This window comes from Littorina saxatilis, linkage group LG15, assembly GCF_037325665.1.
Source record: "Littorina saxatilis isolate snail1 linkage group LG15, US_GU_Lsax_2.0, whole genome shotgun sequence".
NCBI lineage: Eukaryota > Metazoa > Mollusca > Gastropoda > Littorinimorpha > Littorinidae > Littorina > Littorina saxatilis.
This window is the reverse complement of record NC_090259.1, coordinates 46718957-46738180: the sequence shown is the minus strand read 5'-3', so window position 1 is coordinate 46738180 and position 19224 is coordinate 46718957. Positions and strand designations below refer to the sequence as shown.

The 19224-nt window shown below is 42.7% G+C and overlaps 2 protein-coding genes across 2 annotated transcripts in view; both read left to right on the top strand.

Annotated features, from left to right (window-relative positions):
* Positions 1-19224, top strand: part of LOC138949485 (aromatic-L-amino-acid decarboxylase-like) — a 179761-nt gene that overhangs the window by 26663 nt on the left and 133874 nt on the right. The window lies entirely within an intron of this gene.
* Positions 3418-19224, top strand: part of LOC138949480 (ATP-binding cassette sub-family A member 2-like) — a 95454-nt gene continuing 79647 nt past the window's right edge. Inside the window, exons 1-2 of the mRNA XM_070321309.1 lie at positions 3418-3761; positions 17744-17837. Of these exons, the coding sequence (XP_070177410.1) occupies positions 3696-3761; positions 17744-17837 (160 nt within the window). The 5' untranslated portion in view covers positions 3418-3695. The remainder of the gene's footprint in view (positions 3762-17743; positions 17838-19224) is intronic.

Sequence of the window (19224 nt, the reverse complement as noted above, 5' to 3'; positions counted from 1 at the left end):
AAAGAGTGTTTATATTTGTATTGTGAAAGAGTGTTTATATTTGTATTGTGAAGTAGTGTTTATATTTGTATTGTGAACAGGGCCGGACCAAATGAGTTGTAAGGGGGGGGGGGTTCCTCCTTTTTAGGGGGGGGGGGGGGGGGAATCAGCGAAGTGGCGAAGCCACAAGCGCGCGCCTGGTCCGGGGGCATGCTCCCCCGGAAAATTTTTGAAAAACGGTTAAAATCTGTGCAATCTGGTGCATTCTGGGCCTTGTTTTGAGGGTTAAGAGCAGCATTGTTTTGGTGCTAAAACTAGTAAAAAAAACAAACACTCAAAGCAAGGTACATGCTTTTTCCAGGGGTGGGGTTCCGGAACCCCTGGAACCCCCCCCTGGGTCCGGCCCTGGTGAAGTAGTGTTTATATTTGTACCTGGTATGGATAGAAATCATTATATTTGTATTGTGAAAGAGTGTTTATATTTGTATTGTGAAGTAGTGTTTATATTTGTACCTGGTATTGTCCATCATGTATTGTCCATCATGTATTGTCCATCATGTATTGTCCATCATGTATTGTCCATCATGCATTGTCCATCATGCATTGTCCATCATGTATTGTCCATCATGTATTGTCCATCATATACTGTCCATCATGCATTGTCCATCATGCATTGTCCATCATGCATTGTCCATCATGTATTGTCCATCATGTATTGTCCATCATGTATTGTCCATCATGTATTGTCCATCATGTATTGTCCATCATGTATTGTCCATCATGTATTGTCCATCATGCATTGTCCATCATGTAATGTCCATCATGCATTGTCCATCATGTATTGTCCATCATGCATTGTCCATCATGTATTGTCCATCATGCATTGTCCATCATGCATTGTCCATCATGTATTGTCCATCATGTATTGTCCATCATGTATTGTCCATCATGCATTGTCCATCATGTATTGTCCATCATGTATTGTCCATCATGTATTGTCCATCATGTATTGTCCATCATGCATTGTCCATCATGCATTGTCCATCATGTATTGTCCATCATGTATTGTCCATCATGTATTGTCCATCATGCATTGTCCATCATGCATTATCCATCATGCATTGTCCGTCATGCATTGTCCATCATGCATTGTCCATCATGCATTGTCCATCATGTATTGTCCATCATGTATTGTCCATCATGTATTGTCCATCATGTATTGTCCATCATGCATTGTCCATCATGCATTGTCCATCGATCATGCATTGTCCATCATGTATTGTCCATCATGTCCATCGGGGCCCGGTAGCTCAGTTGGTAGAGCACTGGACTTGTGATCGAAAGGTCGCAGGTTCGAATTCGGGCCGGGACGGACACGGGTCAACTTTATGTGCAGACCCAGAGACGGAAGCTATGTCCCACCCCCGTGTCATCACAATGGCACGTAAAAGACCTTGGTCATTCTGCCATAAGTGCAGGTGGCTGAATACACCTAAACACGCAGACACTTGGGTAGCGCGACTCCGTTGCTGCTAGCTTTCCACTGGGAGGAAGCGACCCGAATTTCCCAGCGATGGGACAATAAAGTAATGAAAATGAAAATGAAAATGAAATGTATTGTCCATCATGTATTGTCCATCATGTATTGTCCATCATGTATTGTCCATCGTATTTCAGAGAACATTTCTCATGGAGAATGGTTTACTTAGTCTAAAACGCAAAAACATCCAAATCGCCAAGAATCGAGTAACGCCAAAATTCCATGACGACGTCGATTTGCTCTCTTACTAAAGCGATCGGCAACATGAACTACAAACACTGGACTGGACAATGACAAAAACTTTACTCTATATTAATTGGTGACTGGTCGCCCTGTCACATAACCATAAATACATTATGCTTAATATCACTGTTAGTCCGCTTCATTAAAACTCAAAATAGGATATGAAAAAAACAGTCTTCATTAAAATCAACCATACAACCAAACACCTCGATCATGTCTATGAAAACACCGACATGATCGATCACTTCATCAAACCCACAGTGGCATATCATACTACCGGAGGAAAAATCGTGTAAACCGTGGTTGCAAGCTTTGCGAATAAGTTTGAACATTATGCGCACCGTAAAAGTCACGATAGCTGCAAGCAAGGATTGCTTCAGCACTGTGAAACTACACTTGAACCCATTAAAAGACAGCATATATATATGCACTTGATAACAAATGTCATAAAAAGAATTCAAATCCAAGAATAAACACTTTCTTTGTCCTCAGTCCTATTCACTCCATGGGCGTAATAGCTAAGACGTAATTCAATAAAACGCGGCACATACGCAACCACCACCACGCCCCCCCCCCCCCCCCCCACACACACACACACATTTTGGCACCGCTATACTTCGATGCAGTCAATGCAAGCCGCTAGCACCGTGACGAGTTGGACTGGTGCCTATGATTTCGAACACACAAAACCATGACAAAAATAGAAACAATCGTTATACCCAGGAAAGCAGTAACAGCACTCACATACACGGCACACACACGCACGCACACTCACACACACTCACACACACGCACGCACGCACACATACACACACACACGTGCGCACGTATACACACACACACACACACTAACACACACCCACACACCTACACACACACACACCTACACACACACACATACACACACACACACACACAAATACACGGCACACGCAACACACACACACATACACACACAGACACACACACACACCACAGACACACCCCCCCCACACACACACACACATTGTGAAACAAACATACACTGACGCACGCACACACACCCATACGCACACACACACACTGTGACACACACATACACGCACGCCCGCACACACACTCACAAACACACCCACCCACCCCCACACACACGCGCGCGCGCATGCACACGGGCTGGAACGCATGCGCACGCACAGTGACAAACACCGTGGCACACACACGCCATAATTATGCACACTCACTGACACACACACACACACTTGAAACATCAAACAGCTGTCCAACAGCCATTCATTCACACTGCATATTCTCTTGACGGGCACTTCCTTCAAACAAAGGCAATTCTGCGCAGGTGTTTTCCCAGTCTAGCAAATCGAACACATACATTTATATTATGTTTACTTATCTGCATAATGTATATTTTGACGTAAACACGAGCTGTTTAAAATGTATCATAACTAACTATGTCTACCATTCCAGGTTTCTCCATTCAGAGAGAGAGAGAGAGAGAGAGAGAGAGAGAGCGAGAGCGCGGACACGCTTTTGATTCGGAGCTATCAGCTGTTGAAGTAAACAATTTCACGTGGCGGACCCTATTTTTAGCTCCACACTTGAACCACTGACAGCAATGATAGCAATCACGTGACCCAAACTCGGCGTGATGACATCACATCAGCTGGAAAATAGAGAGCAGTGTGTGTGTGTGTGTTGTGTGTGTGTTGCTGTTCGGACTCGGCCAGTCGATTCCAACACAAAGCCATGTGAAGTGCCTCGCTGAAAAATGCTTACAAAAACCTGGAGGTAGTCTGGCCTTAATCAAAGAAATGCTGAATTCGATCTTCGGCCGATAACGCTTGCTGTGGACGCTTCTTTTTGGGTCCCCCCTTTGCCATATTGAATTGATTCTGACTCCGCGAATGAAGCGCACGTCACTTCTTGGATTGTTGATGTGAAAATGGGTTTCTTCCATCAACTTCGTCTCCTTCTCTGGAAGAATCTCACTCTAAAGAAGAGAAGCCCGGTAAGTGTTCCTTTGTTTCCCTCGCAGTTGTTGAATTTCTTCGCGTTTCAGTCGAATCGACTTCGATCGATCCGACTGTTTGAAGCAGACGACAGAACGTCTGTGCAGTGTGCGGCATGGATGCAGAAACTGCTTCAGCAGGCTAAGACGGCTTTGTGTTGGCTAACGGTATTTTGACTGTGTGTTTGTGTTCACTGGGCTTTGTTTCTTTAGGGTTACGGACGATTATCCAGATGACACTTCAGCCTATTTCATGGTCGTGGAGTTTACTGCTCTCTCTCCAGCCAGTTAAGATAAAGATAAGATAAGACAAAATTTGCAGATGCAGATGCTGATCTTTTGATCAGTACTTGACTATCCTAACTTTGAGATGGCCTAGTGTAACGATCTTTTGATCGTGCCTTATTGTCTAAAACGTCTAAAACGTGAGACGTGAGAAAGTCAAGTTTGCATACTGTCAAAAGAGCAAATAAAAGGCTGCTGTCTGGCAAGCAGCCTAATGTCTGGTAACCTTTCCTATGGGATAGCACAGTCCAGTCATAACTCATACTGGCATGGGTATGGAGGGTACATTCTGAACCTAAACAAAATAATACTCTTCTTTTATTTCTGCTGCATGGATAAAATTAGAACAGATCTGACACTGCACTAAATGTTGGTCACAAAAAAAGTGGATCAAAACAATAACATTAGATTATGCTGTAGTACTAGTAATGTTTCTCACTGAATGAAAAGTTTGCATTTCACCGTTACTTAAATACAATACTAGCTAGGGTATAAAAATGAAGTTCCGTGGCTCAACAGTTTCTAGGATTCTTGTTATGGCATATTTCTGCACAGCTAGCTCTGGTCACCGGGTTATAATTTGGTCACTGTGTGAATTTTTTTCTGTTTTGTAGAACTTTTGGAGAAAAATAACGAACAAACGAAAACAATCAAACTAATTTGACACATAGCAGACCTGTTTACTCATACTCGCCCTATTTTGTACGCCAAGTTTTTAAGAATACGATAAATACGCTGGTTGATAAGAAAGTACAACGATTAAAAAAATAATGGTACTTTTTAAAATGATCCTAAGAGTGAACAGACAACATTCCTGTGACATATTTTTACAGTTTTATCATCAGTGCGATGGGCGTTGCATTGGAATTTCACTGCTAACAGTTTTATTTTGGTCACATGATTAACAAGCACCTCTACCTGGTAAGAAAATACACTCTATATTTTGAAAATACACTAAGTCTTTGTGGAAAATACACCAACTGTTCCAATTAGGCAAACAGGTCTGACATAGGCACTACTATACTGAGTACTACTAGGTAGCAGATTTTTTGTTTTTCAATCTGTGTTTCATTCATATTATTGTACAAAGTAACCTGAAGTTCGCAATAAGGAATCTATCGTAGCTAAACAATTACTTAAACCTAGACTAATTATCTTAGGCCAAATACAAATTATATGTTGGTTAAGGGTAACCCGACCGACCCTATTTTTCACCACCAACCGTAAAACTTTTTTCATTTAAAAAAAACACACAAACTTTTGGCACATTTTGCAAACTATACCGAGACTAAGGGAAGTAACCTCCTTTAAAATCGACTAAATGTAAGAAAAAATGAAAAAATAAAAGCCGACCTACCAACCCTATCTTGTTTGGTCACGTTACTCTGAACCAACATATATTTTCATTTGGCCTTTGAATTATACATTCTTCGTTTTATTTATTTAACCCACTTACCCCATTTACGCCAACGGCATGGAAAGTAGCACCATCAATTTTAATCTTGAAAAAATTGTTGCAAGGAAACTCCTGTGAGTTTTCCAAAATCATGATTGCTCAAACATTGCAGGAAGCCTAAGAAATGGAAACATATATATGGTAATGGGAAGTATTGTGTATAGCGGATGTTTTTGTGATGTGCATTATATGAGAACTGGAGTGGGCGATAGTGTGCGCTCTTGGGGTAAAAGGGTTAAAAATAAAATTACGAGAATGTTTCTTATTCAGTCAGTAAAAATGGCTTTGAGGTTGTACCAGCTCAGAAGGAAATGTAGGCTAGCTGTGTAGTGTAAGGAGGGAAGTAAATGATTCACACCATTTGTCATCAGCTGTGTCATCCTTGCTTAAAAAGAAAAATTAGCATTGTCAATGGTTGGAAACAAAGGATCTAAAAAGACATTCAACTTCTTTTCTTATTGTAAATGTGTTTTAAAGACACCACTATAAGCTGTAGGCATGTTCTTGTTTTCATACTTTAAAGGTCATTCAACTTCTTTTCTTAATGTAAATGTGTTTTTAAAGACAGCGCCATGAGTTGTAGGCTTGTTGTTGTGTTCATACTGTCAATTTTGTGAACATGTAAAAATACAACTAAACTAAACATGGTTTAAACCGACCTATTTTCTGCAAATTGTTGATAATGATAGTTTCGTTTGTTCGGTTATTATTTCTCTTCTAAGACCCAGCTTTTTTTAATATCTGGACTGATTTTATTAAACAGAGGTGATGATGAAGAAGAAAATAACAATTTGATTAGAAATAAATAGTCAGACATTATGTTGGCGAAATGAAGAAACAAATTCTTCCCTGAACTGTTTTCTTACTCTTCACTATAACCACAACTTGTCATCAACCCCCCCCCCCCCCCACTTCCTCCCCGCCATCGCCACCAGCAATACAAAGCTAATGTTTCAGTTGGTAAAAGTGTAAAGTGTGTGTCACTCTGTGTGTGTGTGTGTGTTCAGAAGTAACTTCTGTTCTCCAACATGAAAGACTGAAGAGTGGGAAAGCTGACATAGTGCAGAGCGATCCGATTATAAGGCAGTATTATTTATGCCTGGAGACACCTCTTTGTTGTCATACTTCCCCGGTCACTGAACGGGAGTCATTCAGTCAGTCCTGTCTGTTACCGTAAAGTCCACGTTACAGGAGATATTTTACGGCTCAATTTTCTCTTTTCTCTCAGCATAATATATATATACAGCTCGCTCTGTCTGTCTGTCTGTCTTATGCTCCCGTTCTACCTCATTGCTGTAAATAAGACGCCAGCGTGTAGAGCCGATTTTTGGAGTGTCTTCTTCTTCTTTTTCTGCGTTCGTGGGCTGAAACTCCCACGTACACTCGTGTTTTTGTTTTTTTGCACGAGTGGAATTTTACGTGTATGACCGTTTTTTACCCCGCCATTTAGGCAGCCATACGCCGTTTTCGGAGGAAGCATGCTGGGTATTTTTGTGTTTCTATAACCCACCGAACTCTGACATGGATTACAGGATCTTTTTCGTGCGCACTTGGTCTTGTGCTTGCGTGTAGTGACACACGGGGGTGTTCGGACACCGAGGAGAGTCTGTTTGGAGTGTCTGTGACTGTCTCTGTCCGTTTCGCTCTCTCTCTGTCTCCCTCCCTCTCTCTCTCAGTATAGATCTCTCTTTATTTCTCCAAATCTCTGACTTCGTATGGTTAGACACCCCTCCCTCCATTTTGATTTGTGTGTGTGACAGAACTATCACAGTCACACACATTTCCCCCCACCCCCCTTGTGAAGGAATTGTCAAAACAACTTCAAGAAAGAGGTAATGAGCTTTTCTTTTAGCGTGGACTGAGTTAAACTACATTGCTCTTTACCCAGACACAACAACAACCCCCCCCCCCCTCCCCCACCCGTTCGCCGTATTGTATATCGTGTGTGATTCTATTCTCTGTCACAACACTTGTGGTCGACCGTATCGCATACAAGCACTAGCAGAGATCGTGTAGAGTACACGTGTAGAATTATTCAGGTATGCGATCATGTAGATGTACAGTAACATTCCACGTACATGTATATTACATGAATTCATGTCTGGCGGCTTACGTCATGTCTGCAACTATAAACAGTTCTGTCACAAATTATGGACACGTAAACAACAAGAGTCTGTATAATAAAATAATACATCATTACATCCAATTATGTCTGGCTTCCGTCATTTGTGGCCGTATGCTGTATTGGGTGGATTGATGAGTCCGCATCTCTCTCTCCCTCTCCCCCCTCCCCCCCCCTCTCTCTCTCTCTCTCTCTCTCTCTCTCTCTCTCTCTCTCTCTCTGTGCATTTGTGTGCGTTCAGTTGCCGGTGTGTGTTTGTGTTTGTGTGTGTGGATTTCTGAACGTAAGTATAGTACATAGTAGGATCAGTTTGTTTGATTCCCCAGCTGACTTCAGTGTTAATTAAGACTGATACTGCTTTAGTGTCAGGAGATAGGCTTAAGGCTACCCACATATTCACACTGACACCACATCGGTCATTTCAATGGGAGCATCTCGTTACTCCCCCGTATCGTTACTCCCCCGGCTTGTTACTTCTTCTTCTTCTTCTTGTCGATCACTCAGATGGAAACGCCGGTTCTCCGCGCAAATGTTGCCGTGCGCTGTAGGTCGTCCAGACTGCCATAGTGCTTCCTTTGCACCGTGGTCGCCTCCGCCCAGATCTGGCTCCTGAGGCCATCGTGTAGTGGGCAAGTCTGCAGCAGGTGTTCCGTTGTCATGCTGCCTGTTTGACAAGGGCACTGGTCTGACTGGCCAATTCTGAACTTGGTGAAAACTAACCCTAACCCTAAGGGGGAGTAACGATCGCAGCCGGGGGAGTAACGAGCCGGGGGAGTAACGAGCTGACCCCATTTCAATAAAGCGTACCCCAACTCCTGTGTTTATCAGAAATAACATTGAACTTCAAGTCAGTAACGTTCAAGAAAACAATGAATCGTTGAGTGCCGGCCCGTTCTTTCTCAGACGATCGAGGTTTTGACACCAGGGACCCACAAGCTTAAAGGAGACCCCCCAAATACCTCTTAATTAATGATCGGCAAGCTTAAAGGAGACCCCCCAAATACCTCTTAATTAATGATCGGCAAGAATATGAGGATTAATGTTGAGAGATTACTGTAAAGTGTCTTAGTGGTCTCAGTCAGAAACAGACAAGTCTGTGCTTACCGGGGATTCAGGAGGATATAGTATACCCCGCGGAATACCTGTCAATTAATGAACAAGAATATTACAGGTGTGGGACTTTTCCGCGAATCCGCGGATTTCCGCGGACACAACTTACGAATTCCGCTGGAGTAATCTATTTTTCCGCGTCCCATTTCATCACAGTATCTATAACTTGTTGACTGAATGATATGGAGAGAAGTGAAGATGGAACCGAACACTGGAGGCTTGAGAGTTAAATTGTGCTGACTGAAAACTCCTGATAACTAATATTATGGATACATGGTTTATTAGTAAGTATGCACCATTAAAATGTTACCATTGTTGTTTGAAAGTGTTTTTTGTTTGGTTGGGGTTTTTGGGGGCGGGGGAGTGAGGAGAATGTCTTTTTTACCTGATCCAAACGAGTTGAATTTTAGGCTCAGAATCCACCAGATTGCACAGATTTTAATGTACCATTTAAAAAAAATTCGGGGGAGCATGCCCCCGAACCTCCCTAGAAAAAGGGGATTTCCTCGTTTTTCATCACAAGAGAGTCCCAACCCTGATATTAGGATTAAAGTGAATAGCTTCAAGATTATTGAATGCGGACGAGTTTTCTGTCTTTGTGAATGTGTGGCCTCTATTATGGACAGGTCTTTGACTATCAGGTGACTGTAGGATTAATACCAGCTTATGTCAGTGTCACCTGCAGACACGGCTGAGGGATTTCTCGGATCAATCACTCTTTCCCAGCTGTAACAAAAACTTAACACTAAGGTTGTAAATTGCGTGCCGGTGACCTCAGCAGCCAACGTAGGCTTACTATTCAGCTTTTGACAAAGACAGCTGTAGCCTACTTCTAACGGTTGGGATTGTGCCAGAAATAAAATGGAAGCACTTAGGGGGGGGGGGGGGGGGGGGGCGGAAACGTGTGACAAAATAATGGTTGGGTCCGGGTGGAAGAGGGGGGGGGGGGTCGTATGGGTTTGGGAGCATGTGACAATTAGGGTGAACTAGATGTGTTTGGTCGCGTGGTGAGATGAGATATTAATTGAACACTATGTAACAGCTGTTCATGGCAGGGCCTTGTACTTTTCTTTGTGTTTTGCCGCTGTTGTTGTTTGTTTGTGTTTTGCCGCTGTTGTTGTTTGTTTGTGTTTTGCCGCTGTTGTTGTTTGTTTGTCGGTCACATAGAAGTTGTGCGCGTGGTTCAGCTCACCCTGAAACGGTTGACATTTTTTTACGCATCTCCCTCGCTCTCTCCCTATCTCGCTCTTTCCCTATCTCGCTCTTTCCCTATCTCGCTCTTTCCCTCTATCTATCACTTTGAGCTCTCTTTCTGTGTCTATCTCCCTCTTTATTGTTTGGCTTGTTATTAGTTCTGCTAAGACTACTTTAAGTAAAACTAATTTGGCCCACATTTGTATACCATGACCTAAATAATTGGCCTAGTGTTGGTGTCCTCGTTAGGGATAGCATTTATGATTTGACCGTTGACCTGTCTCTCTTAATCTCTGACCGTCTTCAGTTTTGTTCCTTCGGAGAGAGAGAGAGAGAGAGAGAGAGAGAGAGAGAGAGAGAGAGAGAGAGAGAGAGAGAGAGAGAGAGAGAGAGAGGGGGGTCAAGAAACATTCTTTATTAACGAGGGGGTGCTTTTGTACGTCCAGTCGTCGCCCATGAGAGGGACTAATCTAATGATAATACGTTTATATAATTTATGTTAAAATGACAAAACAAAAAAGAGGAAGAGCGAGAAAACACACACACACACACCACACACACACACAGAGCGATCACCAATCATTCTCACAAAACCAACAGGTTTGTTCCGTTTTGTTCCAGGATGCAGTTTACCTATCGATCCCTCCAACACGCATGCTTTGTTTGTTTCCCTGCAAAATTCGGTTGAGGTCAGACGTGCTTGAAAACTACACAGAATACTGCGCTTTTTTTGTTTGTTTGTGTTTAGATAAAGAAGTAGGCCTGCGTGTTCATTGATTGTGAGATTGGTTCACACACAAATAGGTGACACTGCGGGGAGGGGTAGTGTGTGCGTGGTAAAAACGAAAGCCAGTGGACACTCTCTCAAAGTCGAACTCGAAGTGCACGCCTAAAGTTTACTGGTAAACTCGTCAATAATCAATCCATCTCACGAGCATAGGATGTCGATCGTTTGTCGTCAGCAGTCGGCAACACGCAAAAACGGCCTTCAAATCGCTATTAAAGGCACAGTAAGCCTCCCGTAAACCATCACAGAGCTCCCCGAGCGTCTAAATACAGTACAAGCATACTTCCATTTGAACGCTCACCGAACGGGAACATCCTGGCTGCTTTCTGTCGAGCGTGAGACATTTTCAAAGAATTTATTTTCGTAGACTTGTTCCGTTAACAACAACGGCGCCTCGTTTTTGCGCTAGACCTAACTTTTAAAATCTAAATAATAAATTGACAGCTTGTTACACAAACATTCTTTAATCATAAAAGAATTCGTTTTTCATCAAGACAAGATCAGAACAATTCGAAGTTGTGAAAGTTTAAAAAAAGAAAAGCCCGGAAGCAGGGTCACGCAAGGGTCGTAGCAGACGACGGCCGGTTTATCAGTGCAAATCGCCGTTCCTCTCAACAGTCAAAAGCCATCGCTAGAGTTCTTGTGAACCACAGCCGTTGTTTCGTGCATAAAAAAACGTGCTATTGTAGATAAGCTCACGTCGAGTCGCATTCAAATGACTAACTATGACGACTGCATTGTGAAAAGGGAAAACTGGATCACACGGGTTCACGATGGCTCAGGGGTAAGATAAACCACGCAAAAATAAATTCTTTGAAAATTGTTCGCTCTTTACGGAGGGCACCTAGGATGTTCTCAATTGGTGAGTGTTTAAATGAAATGGTGTTTGTACTGTGTGTAAAAGCCTGACCGTATCTGTGATGGTTTACGGGAGGCTTACTCTGCCTTTAACCGTGAACTGTCATTTCAGCAGATCGCGCGCACACACACACACCACACAGTGACACTTACACACACACACACACACACACACACACCATACAGTGACACTTACACACACACACACATACACACACACGCACCACACAGTGACACTTACGCACACACACTAACACGCACGGAGAGAGAGACAGAGAGAGAGAGCGAGAGAGAGAGATCCCGCAATTGTTTTATATTTGGAGAAAAAGTGACAAAGAGAGCTGTCTTAGACTTTCTACAATTGCCCAATGTATGGCCTATGCCGCCATGTCGGCAGATGTATCGAGGAAGATGAGTCCCAGCAACATCCCTGCATAATTATGAGATACTCGGACACGTTTACAAACAAACCCACATGCGCATGCATTAGTACACCCAACGGTGCGTTCGTATGATGGGCTCTCTGTTTCCTTTTCTCGTTGGATGAGAGACACTATGACTAGCTTCATTATCACACTCGCTTGATTGCTTCCTATTGCGGAATCAAATGTCCTTTGTCTCTATTTCGGGCATACCCATACCATGCAGTCACACAAGTTGAAGTGCGCACGCACGCACACAGTCTCTCTCTCTCTCTCTCTCTCTCTCTCTCTCTCTCTCTCTCTCTCTCTCTCTCTCTCTCTCTCTCTCTCTCTCTCTCTCTCTCTCTATCTTTCTCGTTCTCTCACTCTCTCTCGTTCTCTCTCTCTCTCGTTCTCTCTCTCTCTCCTCTCGTTCTCTCTCTTTTTTTTCTCTCTCTCTTTCTCTATCTCTCTCTCTCTCTCTCTCTTTATCATAACTGTGAAGAACAGAACGGAGATCACTGACGAAGTCGGCCAATCTGCAATCATTTTCGTCTCGCGAACACTGATCTCAAATTTAGATCAGTGCTCGCGAAAACCATATGGGAGATAACTCTGTATTTTTGTTTTGATAGATTCGCGTAGGACTGTAACGTCCGGTCAGGGAGAGGATGAGCCGAACTCATTTTGACCTGAGTTCAGGATGGCTTCAGCCTCGTAACATAATGCCGAAGATCCGAGGTTAAAGGCACAGTAAGCCTCCCGTAAACCATCACAGAGCTCCCCGAGCGTCCACATACAGTACAAGCATACTTCCATTTGAACGCTCACCGAACGGGAACATCCTGGCTGCTTTCTGTCGAGCGTGAGAAATGTTCAAAGAATTTATTTTCGTGGACTTGCTCCTCTACAACAATGGCGCCTCGTTTTGGTGCTGGACGGCTGTGATGAATATTCAATACCGGAAATCACGCCCGGACAGTAAGCCTCCTGTAAACCATCACAGACACTGTCAGGCTTTTACACACAGTACAAACACCCTTCCATTTGAACGCTCACCAAACGGGAACATCCTAGGTGCCCCACGTAAAGAGCGAGCAATTTTTGAGTCACTTGAGAAAAAGTGACTCTATGTAATCGGTCAGTGTTAGTCTGTCCGGCCGGCCGTCCGGCCGGCCGTCCGTAGACACCACCTTAACGTTGGACTTTTCTCGGAAACTATCAAAGCGATCGGGCTCATATTTTGTTTAGTCGTGACCTCCAATGACCTCTACACTTTAACGATGGTTTCGTTGACCTTTGACCTTTTTCAAGGTCACAGGTCAGCGTCAAAGGAAAAATTAGACATTTTATATCTTTGACAAAGTTCATCGGATGTGATTGAAACTTTGTAGGATTATTCTTTACATCAAAGTATTTACATCTGTAGCCTTTTACGAACGTTATCAGAAAAACAAGGGAGATAACTAGCCTTTTCTGTTCGGCAACACACAACTTAACGTTGGGCTTTTCTCGGAAACTATAAAAGTGACCGGGCTCAAATTTTATGTGAACGTGACTCATTGTGTTGTGAATAGCAATTTCTTCCTGTCCATCTGATGCCTCATATAATATTCAGAACTGCGAAAGTGACTCGATCGAGCGTTTGCTCTTCTTGTTAAAGAATTAATTTTGCAGATTGTCTCGAACACTTTTTGGACCCATCCTGAACTCAGGTCAAAAATGAGTTACTTCCCTTCGGGTCTCATTCTGTAAACTGGCCAAAGCCGTGGATCAATGATTATCAGAATGTTTTTGGACCGTGGTGCGTTTTTGCGCTAGACCTAACTTTTAAAATCTAAATAATAAATTGACAGCTTGTTACACAAACATTCTTTAATCATAAAAGAATTCGTTTTTCATCAAGACAAGATCAGTACAATTCGAAGTTGTGAAAGTTTGAAAAAAGAAAAGCCCGGAAGCAGGGTCACGCAAGGGTCGTAGCAGACGACGGTTTATTCATATCGCCGTTCCTCTCAACAGTCAAAAGCCATCGCTAGAGTTCTTGTGAACCACAGCCGTTTGTTTCGTTGCTTAAAAACGTGCTATTGTAGATAAGCTCACATCGAGTCGCATTCAAATGACTAACTGACGACTACATTGTGAAAAAGGAAAACTGGATCACACGGGTTCACGATGGCTCAGGGGTAAGATAAACCACGCAAAAATAAATTCTTTGAAAATTGTTCGCTCTTTTCGGAGGGCACCTAGGATGTTCTCAATCGGTGAGTGTTTAAATGAAAGGGTGTTTGCACTGTGTGTAAAAGCCTGACCGTATCTCAGTAATAAGATACCCCCACCTCAGTAATAAAAAAATTGCTTGGTTGGGCAGCCAATTGTAATCAGAATTCATCTCCCTCTTTCTCTCAGACACTCACACACACACACACACACACACACACACACACACACACACACACACACACACACACACACACTGTGTATAATTATACTGTCAGTTTAGTTGAGAGGAAACATGCGTTCGAGATGTCAGACCTTTTTGGCATCCGAGCAGATCTCGCGAGACATGCGCTTTGTTATGCTTCAAAAGTCGCGAGAACTACGATCTTCGAACTTCGCAGCTCTCGTGAGACAGCCGACCAACATGGACATTACCAGAGCTTGGAGTAACGATAGTATCTATTATTATCGCTTGTTTCTTCCTTCATTTCAGTCACGAGACAAATACAGAAAGGCATTAGACGTCAGAAAGAAACAAGGCGAAATAACTTGACTTGCAAAGCAAATTTCGCACTGTGTTATCAAATACACTGGGTTTTTTTAAGTCAGCCCTTGACATGAGAAAAACCGGAAGAGGGAGAGACAGAGAGATAACAGGCAAAGAAGAGTGTTGACCCCGTCGGGGGCTCAAAAATAACCTGGTTATTTGGGAATATCTCCACCTGTTGGCAGAGTGAATCGGTTTTGGCGTGGAGTCCTAGTCAAGCTAAATGCAGTCACATTAGGTGATAGGGTCAGAGACCTCGCTTATTTTTTCTCAAAGTCTTAGGAAAACGTGCTGTCAGGCCTATAATTATTTTCTGCCAAGACTTTGTTCGTGCTGATGGAAGCAATCTGGTGTGGGTTAAAATGTTTTTTTACTGTGAAAGTAGTGTGTGTGTCTGTGTGTGAGGGGGGGGGGAGTGTCAGGATTTTCCCGCAAATTTGCGCAGGTTTTAACAGTTCGTGTATCCGTTTGTACCCTTGGGTGTATGTACGCAAATTTGAGTTTAGAATTAAATCAGTGTCTTGTGGATCGAAAGCACCTGTGCACTGATTGACCTTATTGAGACTCTCAGTGTCTATTTAGATCTTTTTTAATTGCATAAGCTGTCCTTTGTCTGCAGTCCTCTGTGTGTGTGTGTGTGTGTGTGTGTGTGTGTGTGCGTGCGTGCTTGCGTGTGTGCGTGTGTGTGTGTGTTGTACGAATGTATCTTTGAGAGTGTTTTTTGATCTCTCAGTGCACCATATCGGATCCCAGCAATTGATTTGATGTGCAATTAATCAGATTAATGAGGTCAACTCCTAATGACGCATGTTTCTCCGGAACGATCAAGTGAATTAATCACTACATTGTATGCTTCAGTTTGTACTGTTGTTCGAGGTATTCATTCCTCTGGTGCTGTTGTTAATTATTATGTACCACAGTGTTTTACCTGAACAGTGAAGTGAAATAGTCATTGTATGTTTCAGTTTGTACTGCGTATTCAGGCGTCATTCCGTCTTCCACTTCTTCTTCGTCCATTAAATGACCACGGTCAATATGGCTGACCGATATGCCACTGTCCTTTGGCGCTGATTGGTTTCAATAAAACTTCGTTCAAATTTAATATCGTGACTGTTTGTCATTGAGGATCCGCACACAAGTATAATGCATATTCTAGCAATTCTAAACGTAAGATGACAGAAATATACATGATGGCGTACAAATTTAACATTCATTTCAAAATAGTATTACAAACAGAAGAAGGAAGCTAAGGAGATTGGGGGAGGGTAGTAATGAAAGAGGGAAGGAAGGTAGAAACAGAGAGAAACATGGAGAAGAAGACAAGAAGCTCCAATCTTTTTGAGCTGTTTCTACTTGTGTGTTTCTGTTTATGATACGAGTTTTGTGAAGCAGTGAAGTAAAATACAGTAAAGTGAAGTACAACACAATAATCATGTTCTCTTGTTATGGGGGCGAGGACGCCCCCATTCTATACGGATAGTTTCGAGGTTGACCATGGGCAGCGCCATTTTGTTGTGAAATACGTCATCAGTTTGTGTACACAGGAAGTTGTGACATCCGTCACCCTATGGGAGGGGTGACGTCAAAATTGTTCATCTGTAGAAAGTTGTGAAATCCGTCACCCTATGGGAGGGGTGACGTCAAAATTGGTCATCACAGAGTTTGTGTAACACAGGAAGTTGTGAAATACGTCACCCTATGGGAGGGGTGACGTCAAAATTGTTCAACAAAAACATGATATGTCGCTTTGTGCAGGGTCAACTGCAACAAACTCAAACCGAGCCATTCATACCTAGCTGTATTTGAGTGACTTATATACCCGACATTTTTATTTCTTATCTTTAGCACAGGTGTAGGAAAAATCATGAACCAAAATGTTATTTATTTTCTAATTTAACATTTTTTTTACAAATATGACCATGGTCTTTTAAACATACAGTGACATTAAACATTGTTATGTTAAAAAAAAGAAAAAAGAAAAAAAGCTTTTGTGCACAAATCAGAAAATACATTGTACATTTTACCTACAGGCCAAACCGTGAGTGTCTGTGGCAAAGCCCGACCCAGGAAATTGCACTGATCTAAATTGTCAAGAACAGGCGCTTGCATTTGGATGTGTCCAATGATAGTAGGTTTGGTTGTGATCAATCAGAATAATGTAGGAATAAAAATGTATGACAGTTTAGTATGATGACATGTAATTCACATATGCTGAAATATGATATTATACATCATGTAATATTATTATGGCTGTTGCCATGACCATGAAACCCAACAAAGGTTTAATGTAATGTAATTCAAAATACCAAAACCGAGCACCTATTAATCTCGTCTTTGCGCGTGAAGATTGAGGCCGTCTGCCAGTAGCGGTTAGGTCATACAGTGGAACCCCTCTCTAGCGACCTTTAAAATGTTGACAAAAATCGGTCCTTGTGGAGGGGGGTCCTTATAGAGGGAGGGGGGCGGAGTCAGGGGGCCACAAAGAAAGTCAGATTTAAAAAAAAAAGAAAACAGAGAAGTTTGAGTTGCTGACGACCGTTCCCTCTGAAAGCAAACTGCTTCGATTTCATGTTTGTCCTTGGTGTCCACCAGTTCTGGTGCATGTACTACCCTGGCCAAGTTTCCTCTCAAGACATCAAAGAGACCGCCCCAGTATACTCTACAGCCTCTGGGCGAACCACCTCTCATAGCTAAAACTGGGTCAATGACCCCTGGGAAGAAGGTCAGTGTCTATAAAATTTTACTCCTAGGCCTGCGGCCAGGGGGGGGGGGGGGGAGTATACCGGTACCATTTGAGAATCAGACCAAATGAGAATTGAACCATTTGAGAACATCCTTTTTTTTCAATCACTACATCGAAGGCCTGCGGCCCGGGGTTCACATGGGTTGGTTTGTTTGTTTGTTTCAAACCCACACCCATATACACACATTTCCCATTTAAACCATTTGTCGGCCCCCTGTCGATATTTATCGACTAAGTTCCTTGTGTTTCTTGTCCTCAGTTTGTACTGCTGTTCGAGGTGTTCATACCTCTAGTGCTCTTTGTCATCTTGCTGCTGATCCGTAAAAAGCTGCCGGCCTCTCCCATCTCCGCAAGTAAGTACCAAACGATGTGAACATGTCACTGTGTCTGGTGCCAGTGTGTATGTGTATGTCAGTCTGTCTTGTGTCAAATACCAAACGATGTGAACATGTCACTGTCTGTTGAACATGTCACTGTCTGTGTGTCAGTCTGTCTTGTGTCAAATACCAAAAAATATTAAAATGTCACTGTGTCTGGCGCCTGTGTGTATGCCAGTCAGTCTCGTGTCAGATTTGGGAAGGGGGATGGGGGAGGGGGTCTCGTCCATGCAAGTCATTGATGAATGCAATGTTGAGGTGTGTGTGTGTGTGTGTGTGAGAGAGAGAGAGATAGAGAGGTTTTCTTATTTTTGACCATTCTGCATTTTTTCTATCTCGTCTTTGTCGCGCGCGCGTGCATGCACACACACACACATACACACACACACACACACACACACACACACACACACACACATCCGTCTCTACCATCTATCCCTAGTTTTGTGTCTGTATGCCCTCTCTTTAACCTTTCTTTTCTTTTCTTTTCTTGCTCTCATCCTTTTTTTTTTTGGTCTGTCTTTCCGCCATTCCCCCCACAACAATTTCATTTTCCCGTTTCTTCGATAACGATCTGCACTCGCTCTGGGCTGCCCATTTTGGAAATGAGTGTTTGGGATGATATTGCTTGTTTTCGTGGGCGAACGGACGATACGGGCACGCTCGCAATACAATTTTATCGAGCAGGATTTGGTAGACTAAAAGATATTTCTGCGCCAGCAATACAAAAAAACAGTCTACTGTCTGGTGTGTAGGTGTGCATTTTGCCCTGCAGAGGTTGGACAGTTTGGGTGAAGGGTATCCTTTTTCTGACGTGTTGGTACATATAATTTATGTATTTGTGCCACGTACTCACACACAGACAGACACGCACACCTATACTCACTCATAAACACGCCCCTCTCTCTCTCTCCCTCCTTCCCCCTATATTATTTCTTTTATGTCTCTCTCACTCCTTCCCCCTATATATTTCTTTTATGTCTCTCTCACTCCTTCCCCCTATATTATTTCTTTTATGTCTCTCTCACTCCTTCCCCCTATATATTTCTTTTATGTCTCTCTCACTCCTTCAACTCGATTATCCATATTCTGTGTCGCAAGAACATGCAGCCGAATGACATTAAAGTAAATGAGCAAACGTATTTCAGCATGTTGAATTCAAAAATAAACGTCAGCTATTCAGAGCGGTTGAGGGGGGGGGGGTAACAACAACCCCAAAACACCCAAGCTACCATCGGCATAAGTTGAGATAAACACAAATGAAAATAACGTGGGCAAGAACACATACAGTGTTGCTTAACAGAATTAGAATTCTTTCTAACAATAACGAAGGTTATATAGTTATTCATGTGAATGATTTTTT